Source organism: Fonsecaea monophora (assembly GCF_001642475.1).
Source record: "Fonsecaea monophora strain CBS 269.37 chromosome Unknown Scaff63, whole genome shotgun sequence".
NCBI lineage: Eukaryota > Fungi > Ascomycota > Eurotiomycetes > Chaetothyriales > Herpotrichiellaceae > Fonsecaea > Fonsecaea monophora.
Genome location: NW_019173994.1, coordinates 128,159 through 145,405, shown reverse-complemented (window position 1 = coordinate 145,405; position 17,247 = coordinate 128,159). Strand labels below are relative to the sequence as shown.

General features: G+C 51.8%; 4 protein-coding genes across 4 annotated transcripts; 3 read left to right on the top strand and 1 right to left on the bottom strand.

The window, feature by feature from the left end:
* Window positions 1–170: 170 nt before the first annotated feature.
* Window positions 171–2,680, top strand: AYO21_07834 (hypothetical protein; the record flags this gene model as incomplete). The annotated part of the gene is made up of 4 exons (XM_022657787.1): window positions 171–687; window positions 1,800–1,850; window positions 1,904–2,433; window positions 2,486–2,680. The coding sequence occupies 4 exons, from the start codon at window positions 171–173 to the stop codon at window positions 2,678–2,680; spliced, it is 1,293 nt and encodes a 430-aa protein (XP_022509936.1).
* Window positions 2,681–4,308: 1,628 nt separating this feature from the next.
* Window positions 4,309–5,281, bottom strand: AYO21_07833 (hypothetical protein; the record flags this gene model as incomplete). The annotated part of the gene is made up of 2 exons (XM_022657786.1): window positions 4,309–4,734; window positions 4,790–5,281. The coding sequence occupies 2 exons, from the start codon at window positions 5,279–5,281 to the stop codon at window positions 4,309–4,311; spliced, it is 918 nt and encodes a 305-aa protein (XP_022509935.1).
* Window positions 5,282–12,091: 6,810 nt separating this feature from the next.
* On the top strand, window positions 12,092–14,923 carry AYO21_07832 (hypothetical protein; the record flags this gene model as incomplete). Its single annotated transcript, XM_022657785.1, has 7 exons — window positions 12,092–12,248; window positions 12,307–12,641; window positions 12,696–12,875; window positions 12,931–13,023; window positions 13,076–13,232; window positions 13,282–13,526; window positions 13,583–14,923. The coding sequence occupies 7 exons, from the start codon at window positions 12,092–12,094 to the stop codon at window positions 14,921–14,923; spliced, it is 2,508 nt and encodes an 835-aa protein (XP_022509934.1).
* A 747-nt stretch (window positions 14,924–15,670) lies between these two features.
* AYO21_07831 (60S ribosomal protein L3, variant) lies at window positions 15,671–16,826 on the top strand (the record flags this gene model as incomplete). Its single annotated transcript, XM_022657784.1, has 3 exons — window positions 15,671–15,781; window positions 15,839–16,512; window positions 16,571–16,826. 3 exons carry the CDS (start codon window positions 15,671–15,673, stop codon window positions 16,824–16,826), a joined length of 1,041 nt encoding a protein of 346 aa, XP_022509933.1.
* Window positions 16,827–17,247: the final 421 nt, after the last annotated feature.

The following is a 17,247-nucleotide window of genomic DNA, read 5'->3' as shown; positions in this document are numbered from 1 at the left end:
AGCTGAGCGATGCGCGGAGCTGTTGTTGGCCAAAACAACCAGCCACCTGGACACCACCAGACACCATCTACCTCTTGTGACCATATTCTACGTCGTTGGAATCGTCCATTGCAACAGATTCCTAGCACCACCTGCATAACCCTCCGGACAGTCCTATTTAATCCGCCGCAATGTCATCCACCCCTCGCAGCGGCAAATCCTCATCAACCAACGCCCTCAAACGGCTCACTCATGAACTGCAAGATCTCCAATCCTCGCCCAACGAAGCGGTCCTTCACCTCGGTCCCGTCAACGAGGAAGATTTATTCCAGTGGGAGGCCGTCCTGAAAGGTCCTCGAGACCCCGCCTCGCCGTATCACGGCGGGTTATGGCTTCTGTCCATCACCGTGCCTCCGACCTACCCATTCACCCCTCCCAAAGTCCAATTCATCACGCCCATATGCCACCCGAACGTGCATTTCTCCACGGGAGAGATTTGTCTGACATTATTGAGCGGCGAACACTGGGCACCCTCGTATACACTGAGCACTACCATGGGAGCGATTCAACAGCTGCTCATTTCTCCGGGTTTGGACAGCCCTTTGAATGTGGATATCGCGAATCTGTACAGAGAAAACGACAACATTGGAGCAGAGAGTCTAGTGAGATTCTGGACAGGTGCTAAGAGATGGGCTGGCGAGGGGAAAGGTGGGTGGTTGAGTGAGAAGAGGAGAGGGACAGGCGGAAAACTGGGAGAGTAAGATGAGTACTACGGACAATCTTACATCGTTTCTGGTCTTTGACGAAGTTTGAAGTCTGTCCATGGCATTCTTAAGAGGTGGTGTTGGTCATTGTGTCTTTCAGCATTTTCAGCATTGAGGATGTCTCCATCCCTTTCCGAGCGATGGAGTACAGGAAAGCAAAGTACATTGTGGAGTATATCGGTCTAATCTGGAAATTTATTCGACATCTCTGGACGACATTCGGGTTCACGCTGAATCGCACTTACCTCATTGGACAAATTGGGAGGAGCCGCAGGTCAGCAAAGGCTATTGTGATGCACAATGGAAAGGTTCTTCAAGAACAAAGGATTCGTGATTGTGGGCGCTGGACTCTCAGGTCTAACAGATGCTGAAAGACTTTTAGTTCCCTCTGGTCAGCAAGGTAGAGATTGAGAGGCCTGAGACGTTACCCAAGCGTTTTCCAATGTTGGTGCTTTGGGGATGTAATCAGAAAATCTATCCCGTGGACAAAGTCTCAGGCTACTTCTGTCCGAGACTGTCTTGTAGAACAGTGCTCACGGGTTACCGAGTGCATTACATTTTTGCAGCGTACCTCGCAATCACACTAGCTACGGATCTAACGAGTTGGTGCAAGTGTTTCTTCGGTGAGGCTGGCTTAATTGCGTTATCGCATAGACGCTCTACCGTATACGGTACAGTAAATGACATGATCCGCCGTTCCTACCTGGACGCGCCATTGACCTGCAGCCTCGTCTCTGGTCCTCGTCCGCTTGACCTTTGTCTCCGTGAATATTGCATAGTCGGCCCTGTTCCTCCTACAATTTGTGTTCCTCCTCGAAACCCTCCAACATTCTGTCGAGGGCAACCAAAACGCTTTTCCGAGCTTCCTCTACGTTGACGCCAGAATGGCCGACAGATACTCGTTTTCCCTCACCACATTCTCGCCCAGGTATGCCGCCCGTGTCTATGACTTGCGCAACGAATCTTCCATGCTAACCGAGACAGCGGCAAACTCGTCCAGATAGGTACTTGAATATTGGGAAAAGCGGACTCGATCTGTACTCACTCTTTGCCCAGAATATGCTCTCAACGCAGTAAATCAGGGTGTCACCTCGTTAGGCATAAAAGGTATGGATGCTTTGAACCACATCTCTGCACATGGTACTGATGGACAATCCCAGCTACAAATGGCATCGTTCTCGCGACCGAGAAGAAGTCGTCATCACCTCTAATCGATCCTCCCTCCCTGTCGAAAGTATCCCTCATCACGCCCAACATCGGGATGGTATATAGTGGTATGGGCCCGGATTACCGAGTACTAGTGGACAAAGCTCGCAAAGTCTCACACACGAACTACAAGCGCATCTACAATGAATACCCTCCAACACGGATATTGGTTCAGGATGTGGCTCGAGTGATGCAAGAAGCTACGCAGTCTGGCGGTGTACGGCCCTACGGTGTGAGCTTACTGATAGCTGGATGGGATGACGGGATCGAGCCAGAGACTGCAGCTGCAAAAGAGGGAGAGACCGAAGCAGAGGCAAAGCTAGCAAGCAGGAAAACGGGTGGCATTCTGAAGGGCGGACCCAGTCTTTACCAGGTCGATCCCAGTGGCAGTTATTTCCCGTGGAAGGCCACGGCCATCGGAAAGAGTGCAACAAGTGCAAAGACCTTTTTAGAGAAGCGATACAATGATTCTCTGGAGTTGGAGGTGAGTCGACGTACAGAATCGTGCCGAGGCAGGAACACTGACAGTTTCTCAGGATGCCATTCACATCGCGCTTCTAACACTTAAGGAGACCATCGAGGGAGAAATGAACGGCGACACGGTGGAGATCGGCATTGTGGGCGAGCCTGCAAACCACCTTCTCGGATACGAGGGCGTCGATGGTGCGATCGGCCCAAGGTTCCGCAAACTCAGCAAAGAGGAGATAGAAGACTATCTGACCAACCTGTAAGAATAAAGCTGGACACGGGCGGCGCAAGCAGAGACTTTGAAAATGAAACTTGATGGGAATGCTGTTCTCTCCTGCTCCACGTCCTTTTGATCGCGTTGTGGCCCAACCCAAAGGCAGGGAATGGGTACATGGCCGATGAGCCAGAGGCACATCTTCGTTTTGCCCAGTCCGTCCACCTAGGACCAAGGGAGGTATGGGTGGCATCGGCGCAGGTCTGACTGGGCTGTCCAGTAAGGAAAGGTAGAGAACTTTGGCACAACAACCATGACACCGCGCAACTGGTACTGTACTGCTGTGACTATAGCAATAATTGACCCGGCTCTGATCAACCACTCCACAGCCGAGATCAGTCCCGTTTCTTTCAAAGCTCTGCACATACTCAGCCAAAGAGGGCATCCCATACCGCTTGGGCTGTGGATTGCCCTTTCTTTTCTTCTGTTGCTCTTCTTTCTTTTTCTTTGCCCTTCATCTACTACTATCATATCTTCCCATTCTCCCATCTTCGGTTTCTCCCCCCGCCAGGGGACTTGTACAGGGACTTGTACCTTGTATTTGTACTTAAACAGAACGGACATATCATCACAACAGACCCGAATCTGTCATGCCATGCTTCCCTCTTGCAAGGTGAACCTGTAACATAGATGCGAGGACGATAATGATAATAATGAATCATGGATGTGGCAAGGAAGACATGGACATGGCCGGGTCATGTCCCTTCTATATGTCTCCATGTCTCGAGGGGGCGGGTCTCAAAGTCTTCCTTCAGGTTTACTTCGGGGATACTACATATATCTCGGTTAGTTGGCACACCTTCCACCTGGCGGAAATATCCTCAGTCACTACCGGAAACACAGAACGAGTGATCTCGCAGAGGTATCAAGGGGGTGGGGGCGTAGAAGAGAATACACATCTAATATACATGTGGCCAGCATGGCTCTACATGTCCGGTTCACATACTTGTTTGACAGATACTTGTCTTTAGACGATCCAAGGACGACATTGGCCTGTGGAGGTCCCAACGATGGATACTAGGCAAATAACAAAAGCGTGTTTCACTTGTAACAAAAACTCTGTAACATCCGAAGCAGGAGGAACTTTTCCTCCCTGTTTGGCATTCCTCTAGAGATATCTGACAATGGCGTACCTGAAGCCTTGGAACGTCCTGGACAGGACCGTATACGTACCCTAGTAATGTCCCATAACGCCATTCGCTGATCTTGAAAAAGAACAAAAGCCACACGGGATAACCGATAGGCATACACGCCTATACCCGACCATACACTCCATAAATCAAACCTCAAAAAAGTCCAAGAGGTAGCGCGGGGTAGCTCGGATCAGAGCGGCCAAAGCTGGAGCCTCAGTCAAGGGAAATGATGCAGCTCACACCTTGTGAAATTTCGCCAGCAGCATGGAAGCTGATCGGCTGCACCATGCTCTTGAAGCCTCTTGACTTTCGAGCAAAAGCCCCGGTTTGATCCACCAAGGTGAAACATTCCCACGCCAGATTTTTATGCAATCCCAGAAGACGCCAATATGCAGGGGTGACATGCGCCCTTTTGAAGGATAACAACAATAGCCATCTGATCGTGCCTTCGTAACAGTCGGATTCCAATACAGCAGGTAAGACTTTATTTGCGTATAGCAACAAGTAGACACTTCTCCCACCAATCCCTCAACAGGAGCACCGAGGCGCGCCCGTCATCGCGTTTCTCGGTTCCATCTGGGTTCCCCATGATGATGGCAAAAACCCAGAATACAGCCATGATCCAGGCCGCAATGGCGTTCCCAACACTGAGGAGAGGAGACGCAATATGTACGAGGACTAGGCAGACCGGACTGAACTCAAAGGTATGAGCGGCGTCCAGAGACTTGGCAAAGATCATTTGCAGGTGATTCCGGAAGACTGGCGCAATAATTCGGACGAGAGATATACTGGGCGAGCATTCTTTGCGACATATTTTGAGGGGGGCGAAGACTATGATGACCAGGGCGACGAATATTGAGAATATACAGCTGAATAAACAGTGAAATGGGTCGAGGAACGACATCCACATCTGAGACGAGTCAATAAACGCGGGGGAAATCGGCAGAATGAGGAGGGTATCTTACCAGAATCCATAGCGCATGGTCATCCTTTGTCTCAACCTCCTCTGCTTCAATGGACTTTTCTTGGATGTAGCGGAATACGGCCGAATTGTCTTCAATCACCGGTGGTTCACCCAGATTGCTTCTCTTGGCACCACTTTCCGAGTGTTGTGAGCCCGCAGGCGAGTATCTGTTGATCGTCTCTTGAGGCAAGCCCCTCTCTGCTATCGGCCCGTATTGGTATTGGTTATAGGGTAGGTATGGCTTGTATTCCGCTCCCAGCGTCGACCCCGACTCCGCACTAGAGATGGAGGTCTGTAATCGGAGAGGATCCTTCGGATGAGGTGTGGTCGGGGTTCGAAGAGTAGGAGAGACGTAGGCAATCGGAGGTTGTTGCAATCGTGGAGGACCAGCTGGGTAGTGATGGTGTTCCGACTGTGGGAAGCTTGGACTGCTTCTGGCTGGGTTATGCGCAGACGTCTGTCTCATGGTCCCGGGATCCGGCTCGAATGGCATTCTGGTCGGCAGAAAAGACTCTGGTGGGACAGGTCCTGTTCATCACCGAAGCGGCGAAAGGAGCAGCAGCTGGTGAAGCGATGGACGAGTTGCGAGGGCAGGTGCAGATTGACCAGATCTAGCGGAAGGGACATGGGGAGCAAGGATATAATGAAATACCAACATGATTCCAGAGAGCGGGAATCGCCCAAGAACACAAGAGACACGATCTTCTTGGTCCTGATCATCCTGCTCGCTCAATCCGGCTCAAATCCTCCACTTCCGCTGCTCGAGCCCCGGCCAAGATCTGGGCACTTGGCTCTTTCTCTAGGCACATCTTGGCCTTTGGATGCATGGGACCAGAGGACGGTTGACAGCGTCTGCATGGGACGGAGTGCCGGCGTCATTGAGACCGGTGGGCGTCGCTGGCTGCTTCTTCCGTTGCATGTTGCCGGTTTGCTACACTGTGTATTTGATATATTTTGTTCCAGGGCGAGGAGAATTGAAGAACTTCACCCTGCCTCCCTGCGTTCTTGGCATCCGGCTTGCTGCGTGACCTGCCCTTTGATGATAGGGCGTGATTACGGCTGCCACTGTGGAACCCTGCCTCTGCCTGGCCAGCCACACAACGCGAGGCCCGGAGGAAACCACCGCCTCTCCAGTCCACCACAGAACGACATTGAGGAGCCTCGTCACCACCATGCTTGTGGGAAAAATACAGAGCTGGCTGAAGGAGCCCAAAAAACTATTACCTGAAGAAGATCACGTGCATATCCGCAACTGCCGAGCTCGGACTTAACTATTGACGAAAAGGGGGTTTCGAATTGCTACCAAGCACGGCACAACGTGCGAGGGGAATGTGAAAAATTATTCTTGACTGCTCAACTCTTCTGAAGAATTTTCACCTATACAAGATGTTTGCTTCTGCAGCATGAGTTTCTCTCAACCCTAAGACATTCCCATCTCATAGACAACCGTCCATCTAGCAGCCATGGCAGCCTACCTTTGCTGTCGAGAGTCTGCCCCCCTGAACATCACTTACAAGAGCATCTTCCACCTCTGATCTCATGATTTGTTACAACGTCCAAGTGCTGACATACTCGGCATCGCCTTGTTCACCGGCTTGTTTGCGTCGAGGGTGCGTCATCAGTCTCTGTAAGGCTCAGCAACCAGCCTGGAATTCTCCTGGCACTGCTGGGCATCCTGCTTGGCCAATCTGTGCAAGGATAATGCAAAGTCTGTACTAATAGGAGAGATGAAATCCTCCTCCCTCTGAGGGCATCTTGGTCCGTCCACAGGTGGACAAATCATTGGCCTTCAATTGTATGGGTCTCCTCTTGGACAAAAAGCTTGTACAGCTGCGGTTGCATCTACCATGACACTATGATATTATGGCCACAGAGTCACAGACATCCTCAAAACGTCCTAGCGGCTTATCTGTTCATCTGCTGCAGGGACCTGTTGGCCATGTTTTATGCTCGGCCTTAATTGATTTCGGGAGCTTCGGACGCAAATTTCGGTATAGGAATGTGCCATGTCTGGGCAAGTCCCGTATCCCACGATGATCCGTGTACAGCCAAGGACAGGTGGACGATAGTGTCTTCAAAGACTCCTGTCTTGGATCTTCGTCTGGCATTCAAAACCTTGCTATGACGACCACTGGTACAGGCCAAGTCGCTGGACGAAGTACAAGCGTCTTGCTCTCAAGGATTCTCTTCGGAGTGAACACGAGCTCCTGGTGTCTATTGCTCTTGTCGTGATATGTAGTAAAACAAGGCAAATGCACACTCGACAGCGACATTTGGGCAATGTTCATCATTTGTACTTGAGTTTGAGTAGAGTACCTAACCTGATTGTTATAGAGGAATGTAAAAATCAAGCTACCGATGTGACGCAGCCACAACGAGTATGACCCAGATCAAGATTCAGTGCTCTCGCCGAGGTCTTGTATACCTCACTTGATTAGAATTCTGTCCGAATGAAATCAATATCTTCTTCATAGAGGCCAATGTGTTAGTGCGCAGGGAAGGATCGTCTGCATTCGGACATCCGTTCCAAGAGAGCTACTAATAATAATTGATAGCTGTTCAAGTCCTCTTCGAGCCAAGCCCAAGGACGTCGAAATGCATCAATTTCAGCCATTCTAGCCCCCAACCCCGGAGAGCTACCTCCGACTCTTGAGAGACTGCACTGTCTTCCGGTGCTGTGCCGAGAAGAAGGCGGTCAAATACCGTCAATATATCCGGGTGTGGACTCCAGAACGATTGCTCTCAAAATAAGAGTCTGTGTAACTATACCAAGGACTCCGTGGTGAGTGGTGATCGCCCGTGCAATGGCCAGATAGGTGGCAACATGCGATAGGCTCCTGCCTAAAAATTCAAATTAACCAGCCGTTGTCAGCTCAGAACAACAGCGACGTCCGCTTTTCGAGGTAAGTTGCTACGGAGTAGTCAATCTCCTACTCGCGAGAGCCACTGATGCTGGTCAAGGAGTGTCGTTAGGCGATGTCAGCGATATATCTTACATGGATATCCTATGATGGACGAACTGAGTTATCTGTGGGTTGCCGCCAGGAGGGGCAGAGACCTGGGTACACCAAGTTATTGTGTTGGAAAAGACAGGTGGTGGTGGTCATCAGGTCAATAACCTCACCGAAGACAAATAGGCGAGTGGGTGTTACCCGGGACAGGTTGTTTCAAAAGTTGCTGTCGTACTACCGAGAACATGTTTAGGATCTCGTGCATGAGGTTGATGTTTGGTAAACGATGCAGTCGACCGTCCGATCTCCTGTGTAACTGCTGCTCGGGAAGCCCGCCTGGGTCTAACCTGGCCTTGCTGCCTTTCAAGCACCAAGTACCTCGTAAGGGTTTTTGTACGCAAACTCCTGCGTCACGTGTACTCGTACGAGGCTCGCTTGCTGGCCTTTTGTTGGCAGCACGCAACCCAAATTTGGGGACCTTGAAAGGGGCAAGCTCGTAAGCACTCCCATTTCCACATGGTCGGCGATTTGGACCCGATACAGGCGCAATGATGGCAGCATATCCGAAGACAGATAGGCTCACCTAAGCACTGCGTCTATTGCCTGTGGGTGCCTGGCAGCCTGGCAAGCCTTGCACCACCGCTGGCGGGATTGGGAGTCTGGGATTCTGTCAAGTGCCGTTACTGGGGTCCTATTTGACGTCGTCTTGTGGGACCGTGTGTCATGCCCATGGGAGTTGTACGAGGAGAAGAGTTGACGTTGTGTCAGGTTGTGTGCCGTACTCGTGGAACGTGTGACTTGCCAAACCACCATCCCTACCCGTTGTTCTGCACACTCGCACTGCGTGGTTGTGCTGCGTCGGGGTTTCGGGGAAAAGGGCAGTCAGTGCATGGTCAAGAAGATTGCCAGCCCTCTGCAATGGCAAAGACCTTAACGCAAGGACCAGCCCGAGATGCAGGGGGGTTGATCGACTTTCGAGGATGTGTAACTGTTGCCGGAGAAGCTCTGGTGCAGATCGCAGGGACAAAATCTGAGGAAGTTGTTTTGGTTTGGGATTGCATCGGCCGATCGTCTGCGATTTTGGGCGCAAGGAGGAAATGCTCCACTGACCGAATTCTAGCGTTGTTCGTAAAGCACGTACTCGAGTAGCCGCTCGTCATTTTGACAGCTCGATTGTCAGGGCCATGATTCGAGGAGATGATGAACGAATAATAGAAGTGCAGCTTGCTTATCGGGACTTAGTAGAGCATGCGATGAGTACGACTACGAGGAGAGACAAAGTCACGTTTTCCGGTGGGTTCTGAATACTGAGAAAAGGCAGCTACTCCGTACAAGGAAAGCAAGATACATATGTACATCGCTACTCACATGGTAGGGGGAGTGCTTGGATACGTTTGCCGCTTATTTACGAAACCGCCTGGTACAGGAAAGCCTACTCGGTAGAGGTACCTACTTAGGAACTCGTAAGGCTTGATCTCCAGGCACGAAGCTAGCACCTAAGCCATGCGAGCAAGCCCCGAAGCCACATTCCCCAAGCCCACAAATTCCGGCTAGCCACCCCTAACCTTCTCCGGGTCACTGGCCACACCAGCCCTAGTGAAGGCGCAAAGGCGCAAAAACATGCTTCGCGCCAAGTGCCAGGCCCCTTGACAGCAGCACTGAAATAGTCCACGGAAAAGAAAAGCCTCGTCTCGAAGCAGTACCTACCTGGTACTTGTCCACGCTCCATCGGGACGAACACAGGAAGTACGAATAGGCAATAATGACCCACCAGAACATTGTCTCCTTATCGGCGTTGACCAGCTGTGTGGCGACTGCAGAGATACATCGCCCCTTGTACTCGCACGCACTCATAGGTCCTCGTGAAGAATCAGTCTCGTATTTTTTTATTCGTGTCTGTCCGGGCGCACGAGGTTGGCTCTCAGTTCGAAGGGATACTGTCCACATAATGTCAAGATTTGAGACGCAAAGCTGATGATGGGCGGGAACCGGAAAGTTGTTGGACTGGGGCTGTCAGAGAGAGGGGTGACAACAGCAGGCGGTTGGCTGGCATTTGGTTCCTCTTCGGAATGTCCAAAATATTCGCGGTCGGTAGGTTGATGCCGTTTCTCGAAACAGGTCAAAGATTGACAGGCTGCTCGTGGAAAGCAGAAATGAGCTAAGACACTAGACGAGACGTGTGGAGAAAAACGGAGCAGCTGTCAACCTGATGGATCCTGGAGGAGTTGAGCGGCGAGAGTGCAAGCGAGGGAGGGGAGGACCCCGGGTAGGTAAGAAAAGAAGCAAAGCCATGCGTGCAAGAGGTACTTAGGTACCTGCCGCTTGTCCCGTGGCTTTCCTCTTCCACCCCTTGCCCTCCCTTCTAGCTAGCGGCCCCAGTGGCACCAGTGGAACGGGAAAAGAGAAAGAGAATGGGAATGGGGTGGCTGGCCGACCCAAACTGAGGCCTAGCGAGTCTCTCCTGGCCCCCCATCCTTTCCCCCTTCAAGCCAAACCCCTGGCACCCCCGGCTATAACAGAGCCACTCAAACGTGCCCCAAGAAGCCAATCGAGCGGTGCACAACCCATCCAAGGCACGGCCCACAGAACCTGTTCGCTCTATTCATCCTGTTCGTCATATGCCGTACGCTTCCCGCAGAAAGCCTGACATTTCTCCATCGCCGCCCCTGGTCTCGCCTGATTGCTTTTCTGGTTTAGTCTCTCCAAATACCGAGACGACCCCAAGTCAGCCACCCACTACCAATTTTCCCTTTGGGATGTGCCGGTCGTTTTCGCAAGGAAGGTTGCCGGTAGGCGGATGTGTGATGACGATCCTGATGGTGGAAGACCATGATTGACTGATGATGGGCAAAGAGTGTGGTCATAGTTGAGAATAAGGTGGTCAGGTATGAGATAATGATCCTGCTGCTGCCTTGCCACGCGCAATTATCTCCAGGAAAAGAGCTGAGGCTCATGCCTCAAGATCAGGATCAGAAGCAGAAGTAGGATCAAGGCTCAGGCTGAGGGTCAGGCTCGCAGCCACAGACCCCTTCTTTTGTCCTCGTTGTTTTTTTACCCGTGGTCATTTGGCGAATCGTATGGCCCAGAGGACGGTACTACCATTCATCTTACCTGTCTTTCCCACGTCAAATTGAGGCGCCACCCGTAACCCATCTCCGTGATGAGGGAAGACCTGGTACCACTCAACAGTCACGGACCAGCCTAAGAGCCCTAGAAGGTCTTAGTCAGGAAGCCTTTTTGACAAGACGTGCCAGGCGGAGGTTTTTTTTTCGAGTGTCAGACAAAGAGGGGAAGGGGGGCGCAACAGACCCACTGGTACAAGGCGCTACTGGGACGTGCGCACGCTATGCGTTCCTTAACCTGGATCGCCCAGCCAAACCCCATCCCGTTGCATCCAGCGGCCCTGGGCATCCCCACTGTCTGGATGCTTCATCTCGACGCCCAAAGGAACCCATGGACACCCAGTGGCCCCTCTCCACCGCCCATCAACAGCCACCAACCGCCCATCCACCGCCCATGCCACTTTATCCGAGCACTATCGGGTCCCGCCGTGTCCACACCCAATCACCCAGGGCTCCATGGCTTACTCCACTTATACCCTTCCTGTTGCTTTGCTTGGTTGGGGACCCCCGGTCCTAGTTTAAGCCAGCCAGCCAGCTAGAAAACTAAGAACTGTCAGAGCCCGTGCACCGTGCACCGCGCACCGCAGCCTCCTACCTGGTAGTACCTACTGATGGCAACCTGATGTGCCCGGCTCTGCTCCTCGCCGCCGACAAATGATCCAGCATGAGATCTATAACCCTACCTCTAGCGTGGTTTCCCGTGACTTTGCTTCAGAACGAGAGCCCTCTTTCCTCTTTCCTGTCTTCCCACCGTCATCCTCCACCAGCTTCTTCTCCAGTATCGCCCTACTCACTTGGTTGACCCCTTTGTCTTCTTTTACCACACAAGTCGTGTTCATTTTCCCAAACTGACGCTCCCATTATCTCCTGCCTTATGCCCTGCTGTCATCTTCCAAGGAGATAGCATCGTCATTTTCGCGCTCCCTATTATTCTTGTCGCCCTCATCCCGTTTTCTCCCTTCGTCTCCAAGCAGGCAGACAATTCTGACCTAGCCCGCTTCTCCTTCTTCAGACGCCATTCACCGCGTCGATCACACACTCTCACTCTCGCTCACCTGCTGTGAGCTTGACAAGAGGTGTTGTACCTTGCCTGTGGCCAAACCCTGCCGACGCCTCTGCACAAGTGCGCCGAACCTGGCTTGCTGAAAATTCATCGAAGAGCTCTCTTCTTCTTGTTCTCCTCCCTTTGCCCCAGAACTTCGCTGCTTCACATCACACAAGGGATTGAAGATGGCTTTGGTGCCTCATCCATCACCGCCGGGTGTCATTGGTCTGCAGCCTGGTGCACCTCATTTTGGACAGATCAATGGGGCTGCGCCGGTCGATGCGCATATGCAACGCCAACGCCTTCTAGCGCAGTTGAATGAATCAACATGGCAGAGAATAGGTGTGCCTTTGGACCCATCCTCTTCCTAAATTAGTATGCTGATCGCGCTCAATGTTAGCGTCGTTGAACGAATTACTTGGAGACCACGAGGGGGCACTGTTTGCATATGAACAAGCTCTCAGACACAACCAGTGGTCTACCCAGACCTTGAATGCGATCTCACATATTCTCCGGACAAAGGAGAAGTACCCTGAAGCCATGGAATATCTTAAAAACATCTTGAAGGTCGAGCCTGCCAATGGCGACGCGTGGGGGAATCTAGGTAAGCGCTGCGCACGCCGCGTGGAGGATGAGAGGCTGACAGTTGCAGGCCACTGCTATTTGATGATGGACAACCTGCAAGAGGCATACACTGCCTATCAACAAGCCCTTTACTACCTACCAAAACCCAATGTAAGCGATTCGACCTGCGCGCCATCTTCTCCATAGAACTAACATGACGGTCAGGAGCCCAAGCTCTGGTACGGCATCGGCATCCTCTACGATCGATATGGTTCCTTGGAACACGCCGAGGAGGCCTTCTCTCAGGTCATGCGCATGCAACCAGACTTCGAGAAGGCCAATGAAATCTATTTTCGGTTGGGAATAATTTACAAACAGCAACAGAAGTTCTCCCAAAGTCTCGAGGTAAGTCGACTCACATCGCACAGGCGCTGGTTGCCTCTTGCTGACGCTTCCTCAGTGCTTCAAGTATATCGTCAACGATCCTCCACGCCCTTTAAACGAGGAAGACATCTGGTTCCAGATTGGCCACGTGTATGAGCAGCAGAAAGATGTAAGTCGATATTGTCCCTCCAGCAAGCGCCCCGGCTGACTTGTGTGTGCAGTTTGAAGCCGCAAAACAGGCGTACAGGCGTGTCTTGGACCGAGATCCGAAACATGCCAAAGTGCTACAACAGCTCGGCTGGTTGCATCATCAACAGAGTAACAGTTATGCCAGTCAAGATCAAGCCATTGAGTACCTAGAACAGTCGGTCAGCTCAGGTATGTTCACTCAATCTTTTCCCAAATCTTCTTACTGACCTACTTGAAGACAACTCCGATGCGCAGAGCTGGTATCTACTCGGCAGATGTTACATGGCACAGCAGAAGTTTCCCAAGGCATACGAAGCTTACCAACAAGCCGTTTACCGTGATGGACGCAATCCCACATTTTGGTGCTCCATCGGTGTGCTGTACTATCAAATAAATCAGTACCGAGACGCACTCGATGCGTACTCGCGCGCCATTCGGTTGAATCCGTACATCTCGGAGGTGTGGTATGACCTGGGAACACTGGTGAGCGACCCCCCGCACGTAAACCGTAACCTTTTCCTTGCTGACGATTGGTATAGTATGAGTCTTGTAACAACCAAACCTCTGATGCTCTTGACGCATATGCCAGAGCAGCTGAGCTTGATCCCACAAACAATCACATCAAAGCCCGTCTTGCCCTTCTGAGAAGCGGAGCAGCAACGGGGCCTAATCAGCACAATGCGCCTGTCCCGCAAGATGTCCATCCTCAGGCATATCAGAACGGTGTTGGCGTTCCTCCTGGTCCTCAATGGGGCGGACCTTCTTCCTCAAACCAGCAGCCTCAACAACCTCCAGTCGATCCAGCTCGCGTCAATGACTGGGCGCGAGGCATTGCAGGCATTAACCCGCCGCCGGGACAACAGTCGCAGACGCAATCGCAGCCTCAACAACAGCCCCAACCACAGCCGCCGCTGCCGCCGTCGCAGCAACCACCGAACGGCTATGAAGGACGCGATTCTATGAGAGCACCACCCCCACGGGCTTCTAGTCCACGTCAGGACGGACCACGCCCGTATGATACATCGCGCCAAACGCCGGTTCGCAAGTTGCAATCGCCGTCACCTAAGATGCAACCAGCTAACCCAGGGATGTTCCCGCCTGGGCCGCAGACTCTGCCGCAAATCTCAATGCAGGACCGTCCTCCAGCTTTCGGTAGTGGAATCCGTCCGTCTCCAACGATGAATGGAGCACCGGCACCTCATGCTAATGGCAGCGCCTCGGGCTCAACCCTTCCACCATATGGCAGGCCTTTCAGTCCACCTAGTGAGCTGCGGCCACTTAGAGATGAACGACCACAATCCCCAGGTAGCGGTTATCGCCAACAGTCATTCCAGTCTAGCCAACCTTTTCCTAGCATCACTAACGGCGTGGCGTCCGCCGCACCACCTCTTCCTGCTGTGGAGGGACCTCCTCGGGATGATCGCCCTCCCTCCGCTATGAAACGGACGCGTGAATGGGAGTCCGATGGAGGACCTTCCAAGAAAATTGCAAATGAAGAGACTCGTGCGCGTTTGGAAGATCCGTCTCGTCGCAATAGCCCTCCAGGGCGTTTACCTACTCCGAAGGACCACTACAGGCGGAGTTCATCCGAGTCTCGTCGTGAGACTGAACGGCGAGCAAATGAAAACTACCACCCCTCAGAGGCTGCGCACCATCCTTATACACATCCCCAACAGATCCCGTCGATGCAGTCAATCTTGGATACTCAAAAAGAAGACCGAAAAGAGCAGGTGGAGCAGGCAGCTCGTAAAGTCGACGTGGATGAGGATTATGATAATAACAGTGAGGATGATAAGCGGGCTCCTCCCTCGGCAGCTCTGAGCAGCCCTCAGGTGGCAGCGCCTCCATCAGTGACGCCAAAGCAAGAGAATGCACCGTGATAGATTTGGTTGGTCGAGGGTTTTTGTTGTTTTGATTTCGCTGTTGTCATGGGTTTGGCTGGATTTGTGCAGCGGTGAGGTTGTGCCGAAGAATCAGTATTGGAAAAAGATCCACAGTCGCATTGTTACTTGATTCTGTAAAATGAGTACATGTATCTTCTCAGAAGAATACGAAATTACGACATTCTAGTAAGCAGTGGCCACGATGTTTTTCAAAGGATTCCTGTTCGCTAGCTACTCGATAAGTAGTGACTGGTCGAAGGAGGCGGAGAAGTTTTTGCGGAACCGGTCAAGTCACGTGACTTTGAAAATCTTGGCGACTCGAGCCGCACTTTATCGAAATATGAATTTCTGTGTTGCACATTGACCACTCTAACTTCAGCTTGACAAGCCCCGACACCTTGACCCTCGTTCAAACAGGATGTGAGTGCTATTCAACTCCAATAAAGACTTCTGCTAATAGCTGCTATAGGTCTCACCGAAAGTTCGAGGCGCCGCGACACGGTACAATTCCTCCCTGAAAATTACTGGGAAAAAAAGATCTCTGAACTAACACATTGCTTTCACAATAGGCTCGCTTGCTTTCCTACCCAGAAAGCGAGCTGCAAGACACCGAGGCAAGGTCAAGAGGTAGGATACTCTGGTTCTCTAGAAGTCATGACTCGTCTTTCAAGGAGTCGAAGCTGAAACATTTGGTCCAGCTTTCCAAAGGATGACCCAAAGAAACCAGTTCATCTCACCGCTGCTATGGGATACAAGGCCGGGATGACCACCATTGTCCGCGACCTTGATAGACCTGGCGCGAAGATGCACAAAAAAGAGATTGTGGAGGCTGTAACTGTGATCGAGACGCCCCCGGTTAGTCCCACAATGTCGGCATTGGCGTTTACGTTGTTGCGGCTGACAGTTTGCCAGATGATCGTCGTCGGCCTGGTCGGCTACATCGAGACACCCCGCGGCCTGCGGTCCCTTACCACCGTGTGGGCAGAGCATCTGTCTGACGAAGTCAAGCGCCGCTTCTACAAGAACTGGTACCGGTCGAAGAAGAAGGCATTCACTAAATACGCAAAGAAACACTCGGAGAACAAAGGTTCCTCAATCACTCGGGAACTCGAGCGCATCAAGAAATACTGCACAGTCGTCCGCGTACTTGCTCATACTCAAATCCGTCAGACACCCCTCAAGCAAAAGAAGGCGCACTTGATGGAGATTCAGATCAACGGTGGCAGCGTGGCAGACAAGGTCGAATTTGGCCACGGCCTGTTCGAGAAGCCGGTTGAGATCGACACCATCTTCGAGCAAGACGAAATGATTGACTGCATCGCTGTCACCAAGGGTCATGGTTTCCAGGGCGTCACCAGCAGATGGGGCACCAAGAAGCTTCCCAGAAAGACGCACAAGGGTCTGAGAAAGGTTGCCTGTATTGGTGCCTGGCATCCTTCGCACGTCCAATGGACTGTTGCCCGCGCCGGTCAAATGGGTTACCATCATCGTACCTCTGTCAACCACAAAGTCTACCGCATTGGCAAGGGCAAGGATGAGAAGAATGCGGCCACCGAGTTCGACGTCGTGAACAAGCAGATCACCCCGTAAGTTTTGTCCCGTTTACCTCTGTTTGTCTTGACAAATATTAATATGGTTGTATAGCTTGGGTGGTTTCGTCCGTTACGGCGAGGTCAAGAACGACTTTGTCCTCCTCAAGGGCTCTGTCCCCGGTGTCAAGAAGCGAGTCATGACCCTCCGCAAGTCCATGTTCCCTCACACCTCTCGCAAGGCTCTGGAGAAGGTCGAACTCAAATGGATCGACACGTCGTCCGAGTTCGGCCACGGTGCGTACCAGACCCCTCAGGAGAAGAGGCAGTTCTTGGGTACGCTCAAGAAGGATCTTGTTGCTGCTTCATGAGGATGACGACGGTTTGTTGGAGGCGGCGTTGGCTTCAGCAAAAGGATATGCTCATCTTTATGCTCGCCCGTCAAGAAGACAAGAGCCGTGCATGCACGAGATACCAAAAGACTTTCCTGTTCTCCTTTGATTTACGAGCGGGATGAATGGCATGGCTTGTCTTGCCATGGGAGTAGGAAGACAAATACAAAACTTCAGGCAGATGACTTGATTTCTAGTTCTTGTTGCCTTCTGTTTTATTTTTTTTGGTGCACTTGCGCGACTTTGGTTGAAGCTCTGCTCAAATAAGTCATGAAAGTCGTGATGATTTGTCCATATCATTTTACTCTGCGACGCCGTTTGCAATAAATGCCCTCGAAGGAAGCCTTGCTCCTAGGCCACAGGCTTTTTCTACCTGGAACTTCGAGTCTTACAATGGAAC